Source organism: Schistocerca serialis, chromosome 7 (assembly GCF_023864345.2).
Source record: "Schistocerca serialis cubense isolate TAMUIC-IGC-003099 chromosome 7, iqSchSeri2.2, whole genome shotgun sequence".
NCBI classification, from domain to species: domain Eukaryota; kingdom Metazoa; phylum Arthropoda; class Insecta; order Orthoptera; family Acrididae; genus Schistocerca; species Schistocerca serialis.
The window spans coordinates 23,222,611-23,246,855 of record NC_064644.1 but is presented as its reverse complement, the minus strand read 5'-3'; the positions used below and the strand labels follow the sequence as shown (position 1 = coordinate 23,246,855).

Below are 24,245 nucleotides of genomic sequence, written 5' to 3'. Positions count from 1 at the left end.
CATTTTGAAAATTTGAATACAAATTGTACTCTAATAGGTTGCAGTTTTAGCTAACACCATAATCGAGAGTAAATTTGTGATAAGATACCTTTCTTACAAATTTGTTAATGCACCTCTCATTTTCTGAAATGAATAAACTTGTTTTCTTCGATAAAAGTATGTGCACTACTATCCCAAATCAATAAAAGGAGTTTAAGGAAAGCAACCATTCATCTTCAGCTGATTGATATATCACTTAGAAACAGACCAGTACAGCTTTCAAGCTTATGCTAGTTTTTTTAGTAAAAGAATGTGCACATACCACACATACCTACTCGCCAAGCGACAGCAGGAGAAAACACACATAAAAATAGGTTTTACGTATGCAAGCTTTCAGAGCCAATGGCTCCTTCTTGTGGCAGAAAGGTTGAATGAAATGGAGGATAGATTGGAAAAGTCACCCAGAACTCCGCATCAGGCGAGACTTACTGGAAGGGATGAGAAGGAAAGACCCTTCTGCCAGAAGGAACCACTGGCTCCGAAAGCTTGCATATGTAAAACCTTTTTTTCGTGTGTTCACCACTTGATTAGATTTGTTGCCTATCCAATTACATTATGTTGTCAAAAATTGGATTATTTTCATTGTTAAATCAGTTACATGTTAATTTTTAAATGTAATTGTGAGCATACTGTTTCTCATCATTGGGGTTACATACCTCATTCATTAAAAACAGAGCCCTAATAGGATCACTTTTTTTTCTTTCGATCTGTCTGTCTGTTAAGACCCATTTTCCTCCATAACCAGTGAAGGTACAAGTTGAATTTTAGGTCATATACTGAGGTCTACAGTCTCTGGGCACTGTCAAAAGTTTAAGCTTCTAAGTCAATGCAGTCGGAAGGTATGGCCATTTATGTCACACATTTTGATAATCTATTTAAGTCACTCGTCAAAACATTTAGGGTACTTTCTATTGACCTAAAATCATGAAGTTTGTTAAAAAGCTCTGTTTCACCGTACAAGTAAAGGAAAAAATCCAAAAATTATTAATTTGTAACTATATTATACGATAAAAACATTTTCTTGTCATTCTCAAAATTCTTGGAATTCACAGGACATGTACCTTGCTAGTATTGATACTGATCTTAAGCAAAAATCATCAAGATTCTCGATTCCCAGGATGGATGAGTTATTTGTATACATTATTAACCCTCAGTGTGTAGGTGCTACTCAAACTTACCCAGATATATATTCACTCAAATTGTACAATATTTTTTTTTTTTTATTAGTAAAGAAGGGCAGGCAGTTGAATTAAAACACTGTACTAAATCATTTATGAAGTGTGTGTGTGTGTGTGTGTGTGTGTGTGTGTTTAAATTTATTTCTTTGTTTTTATAAGATTGAAAATGTCACTTTGGTACGAAGATTTTCAAAATGCTTGTATGCAAGAGACTGTTACATAGCCACTAGTAACACCTAGTCTCTACTTCACTACCTTTCCTTCAACTTTGCTTTTCCCATTAAACTTGATGCTTCAAAAAACTCTTAGGCCTTTTCTTTCTACAGCACAGTTTTCACTCTTCAGTTAATATGAATAATTGTTTTGTGGTGAAATGCTAATTTCCTCAGGAAAGTAGTCTATTACACCAATTTTCAAGTTTGAAATAAATGTTTGTGAGCTACATTACTTGAATTTCATTATTTAAGTTTTTACAGACACATTAATACAGGAAAGATACATAGGATACATTCACATTGCATCTACGAGGGTCACTCTCACTATTTCTGTAAAAATACAGTTTTCATTCTGCATGTATGAAAGTTTTAGTGTGTAGATATATCCTTCCAACTTGTTTTCAAACTTAGTTCAACCTGTTCCCATGAGTGGCACAGTCACAGCATAAGATGGCTGCTACACTTGACATTCGTCAGAAGCAACATGCTGTCATAGAATTCCTGTGCTGTGAAAACGAGACAGTGGGAAACATTCACAAGAGGTTGAAAAGGGTGTATGGAGATGCTGCTGTCGATTGCAGTACAGTTAGTCTGTGGCCAAGCAGGTTACGTGATGAAAGCGGGCACGGCAATATTGAGGATTGTCCTCGCAGCGGCAGGCCTCGTACTACACACACTCCAGACAATGTGCAGAGAGTTAACGAATTGGTGACTGCTGACAGACGCATCACAGTGAACGAATTGTCACGCTACATTGGTATAGGGGAAGGAAGTGTTTGCAGAATACTGAAAGTGTTGGCGTTAAAAAAAGGTTTGTGCCAGGTGGGTTCCCACGATGTTGACAGTGGCTCACAAAGAAACAAGGAAAATGGTATGCAGCGAACTTCTGGAACAGTACGAGAATGGTTTGAATTTCTTGGAAGAATTGTGACAGGTGATGAAACATGGCTCCATCATTTTTCACCAGAGATGAAGAGGCAATCAATGGAGTGGCATCACGCAAATTCACCCAAGAAAAAAAAATTCAAAACCACACCTTCTGCTGGAAAAGTTATGGCTACGGTGTTTTTCGATTCTGAAGGACTCTTGCTTGTGGACATCATGCCAAGTGGAACCACCATAAATTCTGATGCATATGTGACAACAATGAAGAAACTTCAAGCTCGACTGAGTCGTGTTCAACCACATCGGCAAAAGCAGGATGTTTTGCAGTTGCACGACAATGCACGGCCACATGTCAGTCAAAAAAACTATGGAAGTGATCACAAAACTCGGATGGACAACACTGAAACACCCGCCTTACAGTCCTGACCTGGCTCCATGTGACTATCATCTCTTTGGGAAACTGAAAGACACTCTTCGTGGAACAGGGTTTGAAGATGATCACTCCCTTGTGTACGCTGCCGAACAGTGGCTCCAACAGGTTGGTCCAGAATTTTACCGTGCGGGTATTCAGGTGCTGGTTCCAAGATAGCGTAAGGCAGTTGAGAGGGATGGAAATTATGTGGAGAAATGAAAATATTGTTCCCAAAGGATGTATCTACACACTGTAAAACTTTCAAACAGGTAGAATAAAAGATGGATTTAGAAAAAATAGTGTTTCTTTTGGAGTGACCCTCGTAACACAGAATGAAATATAACTTCAAAAATACTTCTTGAAGATACATAAATTATGCAGCACTGGCACAGTTCACAAGATAGTGACACTTGTGTCAAACAAAAAATATTGAATGAAGAAATTTTCCTCCTGGTCACATGCAGCACAATGATGACATGGCGAGTGACGACCCTTACAATCTAGTATAATCTGCATTTCCATGAAAGAAGAAGGTTGGCCCTTAGTTGTAAAGTAAATAACACCAAATCTAATTTTGTGCTTGTTTTTATGTAGGTAATTAATTGATGTTCCCCATTCCTAGTTAGTATTTTTCATTATAGGGTGAAATCAGTAATTGTGTTGTAACATAAATTCTATTGTTGACATATAAACAAATACAAATTCTGTAATAATTGTAAACATTTTGAAGACAAAATGCTAGTAATCTTAAAGTATCTATTTAGCTCTATTCATAAACAAAATCAGCCCTTCATTAATTCTAAAGTAATTAACAGTTTTGTCAAAAGTATTGTTTACATAACTATATTTCTTAATTTCACAATTTAAACAAATAATTTGGCCTAACTCTTGCAGTAAATGAAACTGTTAAAAAGACGCAATTTTTCGATGTATTCAGTTAATTTAATGAGTTAGGTTTTAATTGTAATGTCTGTAACTTAGACTTCAAACAATGTGTAGTTTCAGTACCTATTACTGTGATGACATATAAGGGCCCGATTTTTGGTCCCAAGACAGTCATTCCACGGCCAAGTTTCAGATGAGTAACCCGTGCTGGTTAAAACAACAGCAATGCTTCAAATTAACTGTGGAATAAGTGTTAAACAATTAGGCCGTGTGTAAAAACAGTGACAGTGTCTGCTCCATGCATACCTGATGATTCTTCAAGAACTGTGAACTTTGTGTTTAGGCTTTTACTGCTCATAAACAGTAATCTATTGTAGCAGTATGTGGATGGTTGGCCTGCTAACTATTAATGAGGCTTATCAGAAGTTAGAACAATAGTGCACTGGCCATATATAACTGTGTATTATTGGGGGGTTGTGAACATAAAGTTAAAGACAGTGAAATGTAACTGGGCATTTACCGGCTACATTATTTACAGTAGTCAGTATCGGAATCCACAACCCATTTTTTAGCCGGTGTAGCAACACAGTATGTCTTCACTGAGGACAACAAACGAAGAAAATAAAGTAGGCGGAACCACTATATACTGTGTTTACTTAGTGATGTAACTGCAAATGGTAACTGTTGTGGGAGTAGAAATGTTGAACTAATTTCATTCATCATAATCGATGTTTCAGAAAGCATTGAACCGTGTCTTTCATTATTTAAATGACAAAACACTGTATCAGGTTCTAATTATAGCGCTCCACTTTCCAGAAATTTATTTTCATTGTCAAGTGTAAATATTTACGTAAATGTGTTGTGATGTTTGCATGTGTGTGCTGTTCTGCCTCTATTACATTGTAGTCATCTTTTTGAGGTTGTTAGGTGTACCATGCCTCCTCCATTATGCAGGAAACCGCTCGTACGCAAACCATCACTCACACTGCTTATTTGTGAAATGTCACAAAAGCTACTTACATAAATATTTGCACATGACAATAAGAATAAATTCTCAGAGTATGACATGCTGAGCATGGAAAAATATATAACTCGTGCAGTGTTTAAAGTTACTCCCATCAGCCACCCTGCCAAGTAGAATGGTGACAGGAGACAAAGCATAAATTGTTCCAACTTTTACAGATTCACATCTGCTGATTAGAGCACACTGGTGTCAAGAAACTTTACCACTTAACTTTTGTAAACAGTGCTTTAAGGTCAGCACTGTGCCGACATCATTTTGTGTAAATTACTTCAGTTTTTCCTTCACAAACATTGTTTCTTAAAGCGTAAATCATGGGAAAATAACGTATATGTTAATGCAAAAATGGGGTGGGAATCACTTTTGTGAACATAGGAAATTTGGCAGGATCCATAAAAATTGTAAGTTGTGGGAAAACATTAATTACAGGAACTTAAAAGGGGATTGTACTGTATTTTTGTTTAACATACCCATATAACTGTAAAACTGTGTTTAAATTTCAGGCAGGAATATCAGCAATTCGTCGTGTTCGAAAAACTGATAACAATCGCATTGCACGTGCGTGTGGTGCTACTATTGTGAACCGCACAGATGAACTAAAGGAAGATGACGTGGGAACAAAAGCGGGCCTTTTCGAAATTAAAAAGGTAAAGTAGTTCTCAGATGCTAAATTTACTGATTTAGCCAAGACTGTAAGGCAAACTATGAAGTATTGTATATTCTTTAATTCAGCAGTGAATATTATCAAAATTTTTGTTGTTTACTGCCTTTCTTCAGAATATATTCATCAGCATTTGATCTCTCTTCTTTGGTTTTAAATTAATATTATGTTTTTATTTTTTGGTGCTATACTTGAACATTAATATACCCTTCTTCATTTTTTCAGTTTGGGGATGAGTACTTCTGCTTTATCACTGAATGTGAAGACCCAAAAGCTTGCACAATATTGTTAAGAGGTCCAAGTAAAGATATTCTAAATGAAGTGGAAAGAAACCTTCAAGATGCGCTCCATATAGCTCGTAATATTTTGATTGAGCCAAAGTTAGTACCAGGAGGTGGTGCTGTTGAAATGGCACTCTCTCAGGTAAGTTTCTTATCTTTGTAAGTATTTGTCCTGGCCATCAACTTGGTTTCCAGTGATCCATTTATGAAGGCAAATCAAACCTTCAAATTGGAATTAAATTCTTTGTTTAGCATTGTGTGTAACAATACATGATCTGATTTCATTGTCATGTGTTACAGAGCTATAAATACTACATTTAGTTGCATTTGATGCATAGCAGCATTCTCACAAAGAATTGGTCTACATTAGTAGTTAAAACTTCAGCTGAATATGCTAGTGGTGGACTTTCATTTCCAGCTAGCTGTTTGTGTTCTCCTTCTTCTTCTCCTCCTCTTTCAGAAAATTTGTAGTGCATGTGGTAATTTTTTTTTTTTTTTTTTTTTTAAAAAGAAAAAACACGGTGTAATCTTAGGGGACACTGTGTTGAACTTCCATATAAGTTAAGGATCACATAATTTGTGTGTGCTGCAGTGTTTTTCATAATATACATTATCAAATTAAATGAGACGGTGATGTGCTTCAACTTGAGATATTTGTGTAGTCACAGATATCAGAGTTTTGTGTTTGACTTTATTTACTCCTGAAATATGTGAAGAAATTATGACCATTTTTGTCGTTCTCAGGCTCTTACAGAGAAAGCGAAGAGTGTACAGGGTGTTGGTCAGTGGCCGTATCAAGCAGTTGCCCAGGCTCTGGAAGTCATTCCTCGAACTTTGGCACAAAATTGTGGTGCAAATACAATTAGGACACTGACTGCGTTACGAGCTAAACATGCCACAGGTATAGTTCAAACACTTACTATAACAAGATACCAAAGTTGAATATAGTTAATTTTATATACTCTGTATGTAACTCAGTAATTGCCCTCTATGTTTGTTAGCAATCCCAAACGTCAATTTATGCATTATCTGAAATTCTCTGTATTATAGACATACTCTCTCTCTCTCTCTCTCTCTCTCTCTCTCTCTCTCTCTGTGTGTGTGTGTGTGTGTGTGTGTGAGAGAGAGAGAGAGAGAGAGAGAGAGAGAGAGAGAGAGAGAGAGAGCCATTTTCTTCGAGCAGTTCTCTATCCATGTGTCAAGGTTCGTTACCTGGCTGTAAGACCCAAAGTTCTCCATGGACAGCAATCCTCGCTTTTGCTTGGACATTGTCTTGGAAAATAGATTCATAACAGTCAACAGAGCTGAATGTTTTAGACAGTTCCACAAAAACATATTCTCAATCATGAAAGTACCTCGACAGTGTTTGTCGTGCTGCAGTTGCAGAATTTTTGTCTGCAGATGTTGGTTGTTGCTGGATATGCTGAGTTCATGTTAAACAGATGAACCACACATTGTGCCAGGTGATTAAGCAAACATTCTAGGATTCTAGAATTGCCAGAATATGTTGTGAATATGGCTGAATGTCTGTGGAAATACGAGAAACATTTTTTGCTTAGATATATTTTCCAATTCCAAACCTGTGCTTCTAGTCCTTTGTTCCAAATATCTGGCCAAATGTAAACTTTTGGCTTACATGCAAAGTTGATGAATATTCCATCAAATGATAAGCACAATTCTCCTGCAATGTAAAACAGTCAGTGTGTATACAAGACAGGACAACCGGGAGATCCGGAAAAACCCGGAAATTTTTTCATCCGGGAAGTAACCGGGAAAAACCCGGAAATTGTTTAGATTTCCGGGAATTTTTCATTGTTTTAGTTTCCAGTTAAATTTTTGTGATTTTGACTGGTAAGAACCAGTACTCTAACAAAGAATACTGCAGAATAATACCGCAGCAATAAAACATGAACGAGAGATAAAAAAAAAAATAATAAAACTTAAGATGCAAAGGAAATGCGCCATATACAACAACCAAACAGTGCTCATACAATCGTCTGCCAACAGCAAAGTGTGTCAAAAGTCTTTCGGAAGACTATGCAATGCTTTATAACAACAAATTGCCTCTGATGAGCGTGACATGACAACTGTTTAAATTAGATTTGTTTGAGCTGTTGCGGGCGGGCTCTTGAGCATGCGCAGTTGAGTCACTTACGAGTAGCACCTTCTCCCGCTTCTGGTTACAGAAGTGTGGCTGGGCGCCACTACTTAATATTGCCCCGGTTCGGGAATATAGTAAATCTGGGGCTGATGCACAGAGCAGTATGAGTTGAGGTGGGGAGTCTCCACGTGACCTATGTTTATGTTCAGTGATTTTGTTGTTTCCTCTTCGTTTATTGCTCTCATGTTAAATGATAACAAAACGGATTTTTGTGGCCGGGAGCTATCAAATGAATTAAAATATGTTCCCATAATTACAGAAGGCTAAAATGTGTTATTGGTTTCAGATTTTATTTCCACCTTTGTGACAGAACAATGAAGTTATTTTTGCCGGTTTGCTAAAGAGATTTGGCTTAAAATTAATCTTTTCTGCTGAGGCAGTCAATTTATTTGAAAAGAAGTGTTTAATTTCACACTGTTGGCTAGTTTCAACTGTTCGCTGCATTTCAAGTGCACGTATGGCATTATGCCATAATAAATTACCAAACATGAGATAATGCAGTTCTGGTACTCCAAGAAAATTTACATACGAATGTGCATTTGAAACCGAATTATGGGTTTTAGTGTGGTTCGCGAAATTCCGACGCTCTTGAAGTATCGTCTGATGTCTTGTTTCTTTTATGACGTGTGAAAGATCTTATGTAAAATGTTTTACTTGTACGAACATATGGGCTTCCTACGTCTTCGGAGCTGCGCAAGCGCGGTGACACCTGTTATCTGGCACTCTCTTGCAACTGCTGAAACGAATCTATTTCTAACAGGTCGTGGGAAAATATTGCGAATGGTAGTTTGAAAAGCGTTACATTCAAAGCTGATTTCCTTTTACGCAAGATGAACTATGTGGAAGAATGTACGATGTATTTCTTAAATCACAAAGCGTTTGGCTCCCATTTAAAAATCAACTCTTTGAGGACGACCGTTTAGAATAATTTCGAGCTCAGATCATCAGACATTTACGTCTTTTTACTGACACATTTGTGTGATGTATCTTAAAGTGTAACACGGGCAAAAAAGATCAACATGATATGTGGAAGCTCTTCCACCTTATTAATCGTTGAGACCAATATTATATTTGAATGGTATGTATATCAATTTAAACCATTAACTTTTCTAATTTATGTGTTCACTCTACTTAAGAGTGATTCAACCATATGGCTTACTATATCACGTGTACTATGCTGCCATCAGCTGGTGAGACCACGTGACAGGAGCTAAGACTGTCTTACAAAAGCGCATCGCAATCTCGATTTCAATGTTTTGGAAAGTAACATGCGGTGTTTGGTGGAATTCAAATGTATACCTTCGTAATACGAAAATATGCAGCGTACATGTAGCTGCACATCAAAGGTCTTTCAAAACGTGTTTTTCCTCCCCTAATTTCGTTTTCTAAAGTGCCGGGAAATTCTACTCCCATATATAAAATCATAAACATTCATAGGATTGATGAGTTTTACAGTGCCGAGGAAGAGTATACTGTCACTTAACATGGAAAAACTGTATTATCACCCGGGAGAAAGTGTATTTTTTACCGGGAAATCCGGGATTTTTTTTTCCTTGTCCACGTCTTCACCCTGGCAGTGTACCATCTACAAAGTTAAGTCTATTGCTAATGGATGATGGCTGCAACTATGTGACCTTAAGATGCCAAAATTACATAAAAGTGGATCCAGATTAAATTTTGCTATCAGGACATAGGTGAATCCTCTTCTCCACAAGTATTTAGATATTCCTAAAGTACATGCAATAGTTATTCATAGTGCCTGGGAAGTTCTCTACAATGGAAAGGTGTTACTTTTATTGACGAGAATGTTTTTCCCCTTTCATTAATGTTTTTCAGCCCCTCAAATGTTCTTAGTTAGAAATTCATCATTAAAGTAGTGGTGGTGGTGGTGGTGGTGGTGGCGGCGGCGGCGGCGGCGGCGGCGGCGGTTCATTACCAGTAAATCCTTCAGCCTCTTCAGATGCACTGTCTTAACAGCATAAACTTCATATGCTGCAGGGAACTTATGGAAAACGTGTCCATCTTTCTGGACCAAAATGACTAAAAATGTTTCTGAAGATTATTATTTCAAGTATTGATACGATAAACTGAACTGTTGATTTGAGAGGGGGGGGGGGGGACTTAATTAGGAAATAAATATATTGTAAAACAGCAGTTAGTGCCCCAAGTTCCTTGAACAAAAGCCCTGCAGGATGTTTTTGAATTCATACCATATGACCCTGGACAAGGAAAACCTTAACTCGATTTGATGAGTAACCACAAAGAGAGTTCTCTTTGAGGGTATGGGATGAAAGTATGCTAGCTGTTTTATTTTTGTCACCTATATCGATCAACATCTATGCTGCAAATAAAGATTTGGTTAGGCACTTCAGCAGTCCTGTGGTATGCTCCTTCCAATTGAAGTTGTGATCCCAAGAATTTAATATTGTCCACCTCTCCTATTTGCTTGCCATAATACATGAACTTTTGTTTAGATATTTATCAGAGTTCATGGGACATGCAATCTGAAGCTACGTGTTTGTGGAACAAGTCACTAAATAGTTCATAAAATGAGAAAAATTAAAGTTGTAATAGACTAACATAACATTTCCCAACTCTTTAACACAACCAACCCTATCGAAAACAGCATGTTACCTTTGCAAACAGTGAAATCAGATTACTGTATTTGTTTCTGTCAAGCAATCTTAGCACCCTGCACATGATCCCATCAGCCAACTGCAGCACAGGACATGTGACAGAGGTTGTGGTTAGGTGGGACCTAATGACACATCTTAGATTACTGTGAGTGAAATGAGTAGCAATTAATTAATATATTTAGTGTCTGGCACCTCAGTCACATGTCCTGTGGTACAATTGGCTGGTAGAAGCAAACCAAGCAGCCACCATTATTAATTTCAGTGTTTGCGGTGCTAACACCCCATATTTGGTGGTTTTCGAATTTATACTTGTCTTACGAAAATATGCAGTTCCTAGGATACATCACATAAGTCACTGCAAACTGCATTGTTTTTAGTACACCTTATTGACTAAAGTGGTGCGGAATGTGACACTGGTCTTTTGTTCTGGTACTGACATAAAATTAATAAAACATGAAATAATTGTGAGTATATAAATAAGACATTTGATATGGAGAAGTTCTCTCAGCTACTCTGAGTAGCTCCTGTGCAGAATTGCAGTGTGTCACTGATAAGCTTTCAACGTGGATTTGAATACAGTTATACATTTTTTTCAGTTCTGTTGAAAGCCTATTGAAAATAAAATCTGCTGAATAGTGTACACCTTTCTGTACAGTGATTAAGGAAGTGTTGTTCAAGCACAAATCATTTTTCTGTGTAGTGTTCCCTGAATGACTTTTGCAGTTCCTTCTGAAAGAGTCAGTATTGTCAACAACAAATCCCATGATGTACTATATGTATAGGGATGCCAGAGTTAGAGTAGAGACGCACCAAAATAACGGCCCACACGAAGTTTGCAAACTGACTCTGGATATCAGTCTGACGGCTCTGGACTGATAATATTCTTGGTGAGTGCACAGAGTAGACCCAGATGGAAAGAGCACACCATGTGAGGCACTGGTGATCATGGGAGATTTTCCTCGCAGTCATGTTTTTCACTGTCAACATCTACCAAACGTAAACAGGATGAAGCTAATGACTCAAAGGCCCTCCCAGCTGCACCACAGTTCGTCATGGTGTCACATACTGAAGATGGTCTGTCCTTTGTTTCAATAAATGTGTTTATTATTCAGAAAGGTGTTGATGCAATTGCTGGCCCTGTGAAATCCTACTCCTGTTAACGAAATGGCACTTTGCTTTTGGAGACTACTTCTGATTCTCAAGCACAACTACTGCGTGCAGCTTTGCTCCTCCACTGCTGTCCTGTTTGTGTTGGCCCATCAAACACTGAATTCTTCCTGTGGTGTTATTTACACTAGGCTGCTTGATGGTCTGACCGAAGGAGAAATTCAAATGTAGCTCCGTGTTCAGGGTGTGATTGCAGTCCATCAGGTGATTAAAAACGTAGATGCATCCTTAGTGCCCACACGAACTCTCTTTCTCACTTTGGTAGAGTGGTTCTTCTGTCAAAGATCAAAGCAGGGTATGAAGTCATCACAGTACATTCTGAACCTGATACGCTGCTACCAGTGTGATCATTACAACCACACTCGTGAGTCCTGTTGACACCCGGGCAATTGTGTAACCTGTGGTAAGGGTGCTCATGAAGGCGATTGTCCGCTGCCTCGTCCCCACTGTATCAACTAAAGTGGCGTCTATGCCGCCTCCTCCTTATATTGGCCCATGTATCTCAATGAGCGGGCTGTCCAGGATATCCGGGTGAAGAAAAAAGCGCCTTACCCGGTTGCTCGCAAGGTGCTGGCTAAAACCCTGTTTTCTACCATCTAGCACCTACAGTACTGTTCTTGCTACATCTCACTCCACGAAGGACATGGCCGTGCAGGCATATGATCTCAAATTTAGCATCATGGCTGTGAAATCGCCCAGCCCCACAGTAGTATTCCTGTCTCCTCCTCCAGCTGTGCAACAAGCTGCAAGACTTTCACCTGATGGGGCGAAGTCGTCTGCTACGCAAATGGCAGGCTGGAAAGGACAGAAGGGAGATTCCCATGAAGACTTCCTACATCCCTCCATCTGACAAACATCAGAGTCTTCCTCTGCCAACTGGAAAGGTTCCAAGAAGTCAAACAAAGGGAAACTTGGGACAAAGCAAGCCAGGATAGCTTCCCCTCTTGTTTCGCCATCTGCCTCCTTAAAATTCATTTTTTCAGTTCTGACTCATTACCATTAACATAAGCGAGTATAATCTGCATTTTCATAAATGAGAAAGGTTGGCCCTCAGTTTTAAAGAATATAACACCAGATCTAATTTTGTACTTAGTTTTATGTATGTAATTGATTTTCTAATTTATTGTGACTATTCCTAGTTAGTATCTTTCATTATAAGTGCGAAATCAGTAATTGTTGACTTATAAACAAATATAAATTCTGTACCAGTTATAAACATTTGGAGGAACAACTAATTGTATTCTTAAAGGTTCTATCTTGCTATATTTGAAAACATGTTAGCTAAGCCAGCCCTTAATTAATTCCAAAGTAATTAACAGTTTTGTCAAAAGTATTGTTTGTGTAAGGATATTTGTTAATTTCATGATTTAAAACAAATAATTTGGCTTAACCCTTACAGTAGAAGAGACACTTAAAGTGAACCAATTTTTCGATGTATTCAGTTAATTTAATGAGTTAAGTTTTAATTGTAATTTCTGTAAATTAAACATTGAACAATGTGAAATTTCAGTACCTATTATTGTGAGTATATATAAGGGCCCAATTTTTGGTCCTAAGACAGTCAGTCCACATCAGAGTTTCGGATGAGGAACCTGTATTGGTTAGATCAACAATAATTCAACTGTAAAATAAGTGTAACACAAATAGGTCGTGTGTGAAAACAATGACAGTGTCTGCTCAATTTGTACCTTTCTATTCTTCAAGAATTGTGAACTTTGTGGTTAGGTTCCTACAGCTCGTAGATGTTAGATAGTTATTTATTATAGCAGTATGTGGAGGATTGCCTGCTAACTATTAATGAGGCTTATGGAAAGTTAAAACAATAGTGCACTGGCCATATTAAATATGTATATGGAAGTTTTGAAAAGTGAAAGTAAACAACTGTGAATCAAAAATGTGGACCTGTCAGCTACATCATTTAAAGTAGTCAGAGTTGTACTTCCAAACCCCATTGTTCAGCCAGTATCACAATGCAGTATGTCAACACTGAGGACAACAAATGAAAAAAGAAATCAGGGGACGTGGTCAGAAACTGTCGCCTCCTTCACCAACTCGGAGATCGTCTTCGATGGTGTTGCCACATGATACCCTCGCCCAGTTGAACTCTGTATCGCTGGTGTGCACCACCAACCATTTTTCTGCCCTGGACTCCACAGATCGACAGAAGGAGAATTCCAACGCCTCTGCAGATATCATAGAGCAGGATCCTCTTGCCTTTGTGCCCTGTAGCAACATATCTTCAAAGGCTGGCACTAGGCAGCTGCGGAGGTGACATGCCTTCATTTTTTCCTCATCATGACTCTCCTTCAGTGGAACCGTTGTGGCCCTCGATCAAACAAAGAGGATTTATGACTGCCCTTAGAATCGCAGCGTCCGCTTATACTCTGCTTCCAGGAAACATAATCGCATCCTCATGACCGCTTTGAGCTCTCGCATATCTTTACAGTATGCTTTGACCTTGCCCCCGAGGATGGCATTCCATTTTAAGGGGAATCATGCTGCTCATGCATCTCCCAGACCACCCACCTACAAGCTGTCACATTCTGCATTTTTCTTCCTCACTTGACCTTTTCCCTTTGTACTGTTTAAATCCCTCTGTCATTCGGTGTCACCAGGGCAGACTTTCTCCAGCTTATTGGGCAACTCGCTTACCCCTTTCTGCTGCTCAATGACTTTAATGTGCACCATTTCCTTTGGGGCTCACTCAGAACCATCAGAGAGGTGCCCTCTTGGCTGACCTCAATGAACTTAACTTTACCTGCCTTAACACAGAAGCACCCACATACCTTTTAGAGTGTACTCACACCTATTCCCATTTGGAACTCTTCTTCTGCACTGCCCATCTTGTCCATCATCTCGAGTGGTCCATTCTCTCTTACACGTAGTACTTGAGCAACCATTTGTCTTGTGCTATCCGAATGCTGACTCCTGCCCCACCTATGTGCACACCCAAATGGCAGCTTTCTAAGGCCCTCTGCAGGCTTTACTCCTTTCTGGTGACCTTCTACAAACATTTCCCCAGTTGCGATGACCAGGTGGATATCTTACAATGTTATCCTTACTGCGGCAGAACATTCCATTCCTCATACTACTACTTTACCACACCGTGTCCCAGTACCTTGGTGGACTGAGGCATCCACAACACCATTCGTGCCCAGAGACGTGCTCTCCGCGTTTTTATCTGTCATCCTACGATGGAAAACTGCATTCATTATAAATGGTTGTGTGCACGTTGTCATCGTGTTCTTTGGGGTAGCTAGGAAGCTAGTTGGATTTCATTTACTAGCTCTTTTAACAGTTCCACTCCCTCTTCCGTCATGTGGGCCAACCTCCGATGGCTCTCTGGGACCAAAACCCATTCCCCAATTTCTGGCCTGACAGTAGCAGATGTCATCATGGACCCTATTGCTGTCTCCAACACCTTGGGCCGCCATTTTGTGGAGATTTAGAGCTCCACCTGCTATCACCCTGCCTTCCTCCATCGGAAGCGAGCTGAGGAGGTTCAGGTGATACCCTTTGCTTCCCAGAATAGTGAGTGCTACAATGTTGTCTTTACTATTAGGAAGCTAGGTCATGCTCTTACTTCATCCCAATTGTCCATCCCAGGGCCAGACAATGTTCACATTCAGATGTCACAGCACCTTTCTCGTTCATACGTAAAATCGCATCTGGGCAGAGGGCACGTTTCCAAGATTGTGGCAGGAAGCCACTGTCATACCCATACCTAAGCCCGCTAAAGACAAACACTTTCCTTCTAGTTGTCACCCCTTTTCTCTCGCCATCTGTGTTTTCAAGGTGATGGAACATATGTTTCATGCCTGGGTGGTATGGTGGCTCGAATCTCACAATTTACTAACCACTGTACAGTGTGTATTTCCAGCACACCGTTCTGCAGTTGACCATCTCATCACTTGGTCCACCCATATCATGAATGGTTTTCTGCAGAAATCAGACTGTGCCTATGCTTTTGGATTTGGCAAAAGCCTACAACACCTGCTGGAGGTCTGTTATCCTCTGTACTCTCTACATATGGGGGCTTCTATGGCCACATGCCCCATTTCCTTCAGAAATTTTTGAAAGACCAAGTTTTCAAGATATGTGTGGGTTATGTCTTGTCAGACACATTTGTCCAGGAAAACAGTGTGCCTCAGGGTTCTGTCCTGAGCGTCGTCGTCCTCTTTGCTATTGCTATTAACCCTATAATGGCCAGTGTCCCACCGGGTGTCTCCGGCTCCCTTGTCTTTGACAATTCTGCCAACTATTGCAGTTCTCCACCGACCTCTCTCATTGAGCGGTGTCTCGATCTCTTTGCTCGTGGAGCATTCACAACTGCTTTCACTTTTCCACTGACAAAACTGTGTGTATGAATTTCTGGCAGCGCAGTTGGTTTCTTCCGCTGTCTTTACATCTTGGTCTTACCTGGCGGCCCACTGTATACAGTCCCTCAGTGTCCTACTTGTCCTCAGTGATATTTCCTGAGGAGCGGATCGAACCATCCTCCTCCATATGTACTGGTCCCTTGTCTGTTCGAAACTCAACTACGGGTGTTTCATTTATGCATCTACATATTATCCCTCTCACACTGCCTCAATATTATCCACCATCGTGGCATCCGTTTGGCCACTGGCACCTTTTACATTAGCCCGGTTGGGGGTCTGTATGCGGAAGGTGGTGAACTACCGCTCTCCTGCCACTGTGACTCTCTTGTCAGTAGACATACATGCTGCTTTTCTGCCATGTATAGCCACTCATCCTGTGCCTCCTCCAGTGACGCCATTGATCGCCAGTATGGTGCATGTGCCTTTTCTCTATTACCTCCTGGCGTTCGCTGTTGTCTCTTGCTCCAGCAGCTTACCCCCCGCTACCTGCAACTTTCCCAATGGTTGTGAACCCTTCACCACCTTGGCTTCTTGCGGTGGTCTATATTCACCTTGGCCTTCTATTCACTTCTTAAAGAACTACAGCTTCAGTTTCGCGACCTTTGCACGGAACTTTGCAGTAGTACCTTTGTTTACAATGTTGGTTCTCGGACTGACTGTGGTGTCGGGTGTACCTTCGTCATTGGCACTGAAATTTTTCAGTAGCAGCTTCTGAAACACTGCTCAGTATTTACAGCAGAGCTCTTCACCCAGTACCAGGCCACACAGCACATCTGGTGACTCAGGCTTTTCAATTGCATCATCTGCTCCAATTCCCAGTGCCCTTCAAAGCCTCTGTGTGCTGTTCACCATCCATCCCTTAATGCAACCGGTCCAGGAAAGGTGTCACTTGCTCCCTCTCGATGGAGCTACTGTGAAGTGTATGCGAGTTCCTGGTCACACCGATCTTCACAAGGCACAGCCATGGGCTCTAATCCACTGCTCCCAGTTTTCCGCCACGAAGTCGTGCCTTATGCACTTCTGTCGCCACCGTACTGTTCATCTGGAACTAGAAATTTACCACGATACACTCACTGCAGTGGAGACGTATTGATTCTTAGGACTGGTTGGTTTTTGACACCCAATTGACTTCGCTTCCTCATCTTCGCCAGCTTAAACGGAAGTGCTGGTAGCACCTTAAACCTCTCTGCTACCTGAGCAACACCAGTTGGGGTCGAGATCACTCTACACTGGTGCAGCTCTACAAAGCCGTTGTTCAGTTCCGCCTTGACTATGGGAGGCTGGTTTATGGTTCAGCAGCACTGTCAGCATAGTAGTTACTAGACCCAGTACATCACTGTGGAGTTAGACTAGTGACAGGAGCTTTTAGGACGAGTCTGGTGATCAGCCTACTGGTGGAGGCTGAAGGTCAGGCACCAACAGTTGCTCGCCAGTTATGTTGCACACATTCATAGCTCTTTTGAGCATCCGAATTACCATCTCCTTTTTCTCAACCACAGCGGTTCATCTCCCGCGACGGCGGCCCAGGTCAGGGATTACAATCACTGTTTGTGTCCGATCCTTCTGTCTGAACTGGAGTCCTTGCGTATACCATCTCTCCTACATGTCCATTCATTTACACCTAGGCCACAGTTTTGGCTGGACCTTTTGCATGATCCTAAGGACTTGGTTCCTCCTGAGGCTCTACGCTGTACTTTCTTTCAATTCTTGACGCAACCCAGGGCTCTGAAGTAGTCTACACCAATGGCTTCATAGTTGAGGGTCACGTGGGTTTTGCTTATGCTCACACTGGACACATTCTTCAGTGTTTTCGCTGCAGAGCTGGTGGTCATTGCTCTGGAGCATTCTGTTTATGCTCTGGTGAATCCTCCCTTGTCTGTAGTGACTCCTTGAGAAGCTTACAAGCCATGGATCAGTGCTACTCTCGCCATCCTTTGGTAGCGACCAACCAGGAGTCAGTCAATGCCCTGGAACGGGTCTGGTCATTCAGTGGTGTTTGTTTAGACGCTGGAATGTGTCAGAATCCCAGGAAATTAGCTTGCTGACAGCCTGGCCAAGCAGGCTACTCAGAAACTGCTTCTAGAGATTGGCATCTCTGAAACTGACCTGCGCTCGGTATGACATCGCAAGGTTTTTAGGATTTGGGACATGGTATGGCATAATCTACGAATGCCCAATAAACTGCGTGCCATAAAGGAGACCATGAATGTATGGCAGTCCTCCATGCAGTCCTCTCACAGGGACTCCGTGGTCCTCTGCTGGCTCAGCATAGGCCACGTATGGCTGACCCCTGGCTATCTCCTCCGCCATGAAGACCCACCACAGTGTCGGTCCGGCATCGGGTTGATGGTGGCCGACATTCTGTTGCACTGTCCTACTTTATTTGCCGTGCGATGGAATTATCAGTTACCTGACACATTACCACCAGTTATAGCTGACAGTGCCCCATCTGCTGATTTAGTTTTATTTTACATTTTATACGTGGGGGGAGGGGGCGGGGCTTTCATTTGTTCTAAGTTTTGGCGCATGTCCTTTGTCAATCTGTGTTCTCTACCCTAGTGCTTTTAGGCTGGAGGTTTTAATGTGCTGCAGAGTGGCTCGCTTATCCTTTTTTATTTTCGTGATCAGCCAGCCACAGTCATCTGCCCTCTTGCTTTAATCCCTTCTACATGTTTCTTGCATCTCTCTTTGGTTTTTTTTGTCTTATTTTCCCCATTGTAATGTTTGTTGCCCTCCTGTAGTTCTCATGGTTTTCTTTTCTCCATGCTTTGTGCGGTATTTTATTCTATCCCTCGTGGACTTGTGTTGTAGTAGGAACAAGGGACCAATGACAAAGCAGTTTGGTCCCTTTGCCCCCCCCCACCCCCCACCCCTCCCCCTTTAAATCAACCAACCAACCAGCTGACAAAAAAACTAAGACCTTACATAGGTACGTTCCCACATTTCTGCAATGCTATGTATTTTGTAAAATACATCAACATACTTCATCTACTTCATACGTAGATATCTTGGCAAGGTTTAATGTCATTCTGTTATTCACCAGGGAGCCCCCAAGAGTGCCATTACAAATAGAACTCATTCCTCAGAAATTTGATGGGAAGCCATACACCTTTTCAGACATATCCTGACATCCATGTATTTACTGTTTATTGGAGAATACTATTAACAAAAGGAGGGAATCGTAATGGGCAGCCCACTCTCACCTGTCGCAGCAAATTTGTATATAGAGGACTTTGAGAGGAAGAAGCCCTGACATCACCCATACGGAAACCCACTTACATTTCCTGTTATGTGAATGACACATTCATCATCTGTTCCCGTGGAAGGAACAAACTGCTTGGCTTATGGAGACTGAAGCAGAAGGAAGACAAACGTCCCTAGAAATCATGGCCAAAAGAAGAGCTGATGGCACCTAGAGCACAGCATATATCAGAAATAACAGACTGTTGTGTATTTGCAGGCAGACAACAGCCACCACCATGTGCAGAGAAATGCAGTACTAGAAACTCATCTATACTCTACACTGGCACATAAAAGCAGTGAGTAAAACCTGTATTTTGCCCACCCAATAAAATACGGGCATTATTGGGGAGCATTAAAGATGACCTCAGTTTGCGCAAGGCCAGGTTATATCAGATTCCGTGCCAATGTGGCAAGATAGATATTGGATGAGCATTGCACATCATCAAAGACCAGCGCAGAGAACAGCACACTTGAGTAATTTATCACAAGAAGTCATCAGTGGAAGAGCACTGTTTGTGTGAGAATCATGAGTTGGAATACAAACATACCCTGATTTTTAGCACAGGCTTAAAAATACTGGGATGGTGTTGTTAGAGAGGCCATCATAATTCATGGCTATTGTATTTTGCACCAGAGACAATATAATCAACCAGGGATGAGGCTACCATCTCAGCAAGGCTTGAGAACCAGCACTGGATCCAAAATAAAACGCTCAGCTATCACAACGCTCTAGAGAACAGAACAGGTTGGTTAACTACACCCTTATTACCACGGAAGCTGACACCATCTTTGTGGCCACCTATGCATGTCCTTGTGTGTGGACTCTATAGGGAATGTCTACAGGGTGAAAAGTATTTAAACCGACAAACTCTGGGAGGTTGTAGGGGACATTAAAAGAAATATTTTTTCCTATGAGGATTATTTAGACTGGTGGAGGCCGTATTACTATCTTCAGTTGTTAGAGGACGTATTACGCTCTTCAGTTGTAGGTAACTGCTGTCCACCAATGTAGTAGTGTGTTTCTCTGTTTACTAATGGAATGATACACCTGGAGTGAGTACACTGATATGGTTGGTGCGTACTACGTAGCACACCACAACGGATGAGCTGCACAGCGGGTTTATCAACAACAACATCCTAATCGCCATATCCCGCATCATACGACCTTTGCTGCTGTGCACCAACGTCTGCATGAGACCAATCAGATTACCTGGACAGGGACGCCGTCATATGGTAAGAACTCTGCAATTTGAGGAAGCTTTCTTGCAGCATGTGGAGCGGGATCCTTCAGTCAGCGCTCGTGCAATTGCACGTAACATGGGGACGAATCAGGCGAATATAAGAACAGTCCTTCGAGAGCAATTGTTACGTCCATTTCACTTATAGCGTGTCCACAACTTGGAACCAATTGACTAATCCACCCACAGCACAGTTTTCGCAGTGGTACCTAGAACAGTGTGAAATGCAGCCTACATTTCCATCGTCTGTGTTGTTTACCGATGAAGCAATGTTCGGGTGTGATGGAGTTTTCAACACGCACAATTCGCATGTTTGGAGTGAGGATAACCCACTTGAGACAATTACTAGCACTCATCAAGTGCCGTTCTCCGTTAATGTGTGGGTCGGTGTTGTTGGGGACTGTTTAATTGGGCCGTATCTGCTACCTAGGCCATTAAATGGCAGGCACTATTACAATTTTCTCGCCAGAGCATTGCCAGAATTGCTGGAAGACATCCCGCTCCCTATAAGAGAACGCATGTGGTTCCAACATGATGGAGCGCTGGCACATTTCAGTCGTCGTGTGCATCGATTCCTGGACTGAAGGTTCCCAGAAACGTGGATTGGCAGAGGTGGTCCTGTACCATGGCCTGCTCGATCCCCAGATATGTCCCCTCTGGACTTTTTCGTGTGGGGAGAGATGCGCAACCTTGTTTACGCAACTCCTGTTGCATCAGAAGAGGATCTGGTTGCCTGAATAGTAGCAGCGGCAGGAACAATTCAGGTTACTCCTGGGGTTTTTGCCCGTGTCAGACAGAACATGATCAGACGGTGTAACCTTTGTTTATGTCTCAATGGAGGCATTTTTGAAAATCTACTCTAATTGACATTGGGTTGTGTTAATGTGTTCTCTCTTGGTCATACAAAAATGGAAAAGTGTTTGTTGGTTTAATTAATTTCCCACCAGAGAAATTTTCCTCTGCCGGTTTAAATACTCCTCATAGGAGCTGACCGGAGTGGCCGAGCGGTTCTAGGTGCTTCAGTCTGGAACCGCGTGACCGCTGCGGTTGCAGGTTCGAATCCTGCCTTGAACATGGATGTCTGTGATGTCCTTAGGTTGGTTAGGTTTAAGTAGTTCTAAGTTTTAGGGGACTGATGACCTCAGATGTTAAGTCCCATAGTGCTCAGAGCCATTTGAACCATTTTGAACTCCTCATAGGTAAAAATGACATTAGGGAAAAATATTTGTTTTGATGTCCCCTAAAACCTCCCAGAGTTTGTCGGTTTAAATGCTTTTCACCCTGTAGAGGGGGGGAGGGGGAGGGGTGTATGAGTCGTCCACATGTCCCCTGGAGCTCCGTTCATCAGTGCACCTGATGATTTTGTCATGTGTGATCTCTGAAATACTTTGCAAGTTGGACACTTATGAGCTGGCAGTACACCCTTGGACTCTTTGATCGTGTGAATATCATCCTAATAGTTAAAAGATAGAAACATTCAGTTTCTGCACAAGATCTTGAATTTGATACTTCCAAGAATGCATTCTGGCTACGCTAACTTCTAAGTATTTAAGGCGATTGACTTAAGTGAGTGTTTGGCCATCTTTTGACAGTAAAACTTTACTTTCACAAGAGTTCTGTGTCAGAAAATGTGTGAATTTTGTCTTTTTACAGTTAAATCTACTCTCAGAAGCTCTTTTACTGACTTACTGACTACTTTATTATGATTATCATTTATATGAAGTTCCCCTTGTTTCACAGGAATACTTGTCATCAGCAGAGGTGATAAAGAAATTTAGTCATGTATCATGTTTAGTAGCTTATCACTGATAATACATGAAGAAGCACAATAGACCCAGAACAGAACCCTTTGGCACAACTCATTTGAAATAATACCTGTCAAATTCAAACCTTATCTCTGTTTACTAACAGTTGACTACAATCTTCTGCTTTCTGTTTTCCATACATGAAATGACCTATGTTGGGCTTTTTCCTTGATGACACAATGTTCTAACTTGCACAAAAGTATTGCTTGGTCCACACAATCAGATTATTTCTTTAAATCAAAGATAATACCTACTGCCCTCAGTTTACTGTTTAGCCATGCTGATGCCTCAAGCATAAAAGAATAAATTCTGTTTTCTGTGGAGACTCCTTTCTGTAAGACAAATTACAAACCTGGACAGCAAATTATGTGTACTGAGAAGTCATAACTCTCATACACATTGCATTCCCAAAAACTTTTGAAAACACTGTTAGCAAACAAATTTGCATGTAATTGTCTTTCTCTCTTCACCCTTTTTATAAGTGATTTCACACCAAAGCATATTTTGATGTGTCAGGATGACTGCACATGGCAGACACATTGCACAGGGGATTGAGCACATAACTAACATATGGTGCACTGATCCTCATAATCCAAGCAGAAATTTCATCGTACTCTTGTGAGACTTTACTCTCTAATAATTTCATCTTCATTTTTTTCCTATAGCTGCATGTGATGTACTTATCTCGGAACACTAGCTTTTAGAAGTCATGCATATTTATGTGTACCAATAAAATTACAATTCGACTCCCTGATTACTGACAAGAAGTGATTATTAAATATTTTGCACAACTCTGGTGGATCACAAACCATTTCATTCTCACACAAGAAAGGTGTAGTATCTTCAGCACCCATATTATGCCCTGATACCTCTCTCACAATTGACCACATAGTTTGTTTTCCTCTGAACTTTTCTGTTCTATTGGTGTAATGCACTCTCTTTTTCCCATCTGATAATGTTCTTTGGCACTTTGCAGTATTGTCCGTACTAAAATTCCCTTACGGGCTCTGACCATCTTCCAAATTATAATACAGCTAGAGTGGAACTTTAATTTTACATTCTCTGATTTTACATTTTTCGCGATTCTACACCAGAAATTTGTAGCACCTGTGAAAAACTCATCAAATTAATGCTGAAATTCCTTGTTTTTACATTTCTTCCTAGTAATATTTACTCGATTATACATTCTTACTTGACATCTCACTTGACTTTGTCCCGATGGGTCAAGAACGTTTCACACTACTTTTAGCAGGAACTGGCATAATCATAACGTGGTGGTGCTGTGTAGGTGACTAGGAACGATTTGTCCATTGCTATAGTGCCAAGTTGATGTTTATGGATGTGTTAGTGATTAGGAGAATCTCAGTTGTGGCAAGAACTCTTTAGGGAAATATGTTTGTGGTTGCGCAATGTGTTAAATATTTTGGACAAGGAAGAATGTGAATGTTATTGCTCATCATTTCACTTGAAGTAATTTAAGCTTTCCTCTTAGGTTTCTGCCTAACCACATACTTGGAAATTGCCACATATTTGGAAATGAACAGCAAAGTATTTGTGACAAGGAACAATATTAATTTTACTGTTGCTAGTTTCCCTCGCAGGAATGTAAGCTATCTTCTCAGGTTTTATGTCTAACCTCACACTTGAGAATCACCACACATTCAGGAATAAACAGGCAAATATTTATTTCATCCTTGATTCTCTAACCAGGCAGAAATGTTTAACATTGAGTATTGCAGGATATATTTTATTACGATCATAACAAAAGTGATAACAATGCTAAGTTGAAATAAAAATACTGGCATGCAGCAGTTTGTTAACCTATAACCTCGGAGTCAACTAACCATGACATTATCCATTATGCTACAGTTTCTCAGTTGAATAATTTTGCATTGTGCATTCTCTCTTAAAGCCATGCGTCATTGATGCTTTATTAATTGACATTTGATAAGGATGACGTATTTGTGATGTACTTTCAATGCACTGTTGCTTTGAAATGACATACTGCACACATACATCACGCATTATGAAGGCACTTG

The 24,245-nt window shown here is 40.7% G+C and overlaps 1 protein-coding gene across 1 annotated transcript in view; it reads left to right on the top strand.

The window, feature by feature from the left end:
* Window positions 1-24,245, top strand: part of LOC126412556 (T-complex protein 1 subunit gamma) — a 59,705-nt gene that overhangs the window by 23,666 nt on the left and 11,794 nt on the right. The window contains exons 8-10 of the mRNA XM_050082208.1: window positions 5,139-5,282; window positions 5,522-5,719; window positions 6,322-6,478. Of these exons, the coding sequence (XP_049938165.1) occupies window positions 5,139-5,282; window positions 5,522-5,719; window positions 6,322-6,478 (499 nt within the window). The remainder of the gene's footprint in view (window positions 1-5,138; window positions 5,283-5,521; window positions 5,720-6,321; window positions 6,479-24,245) is intronic.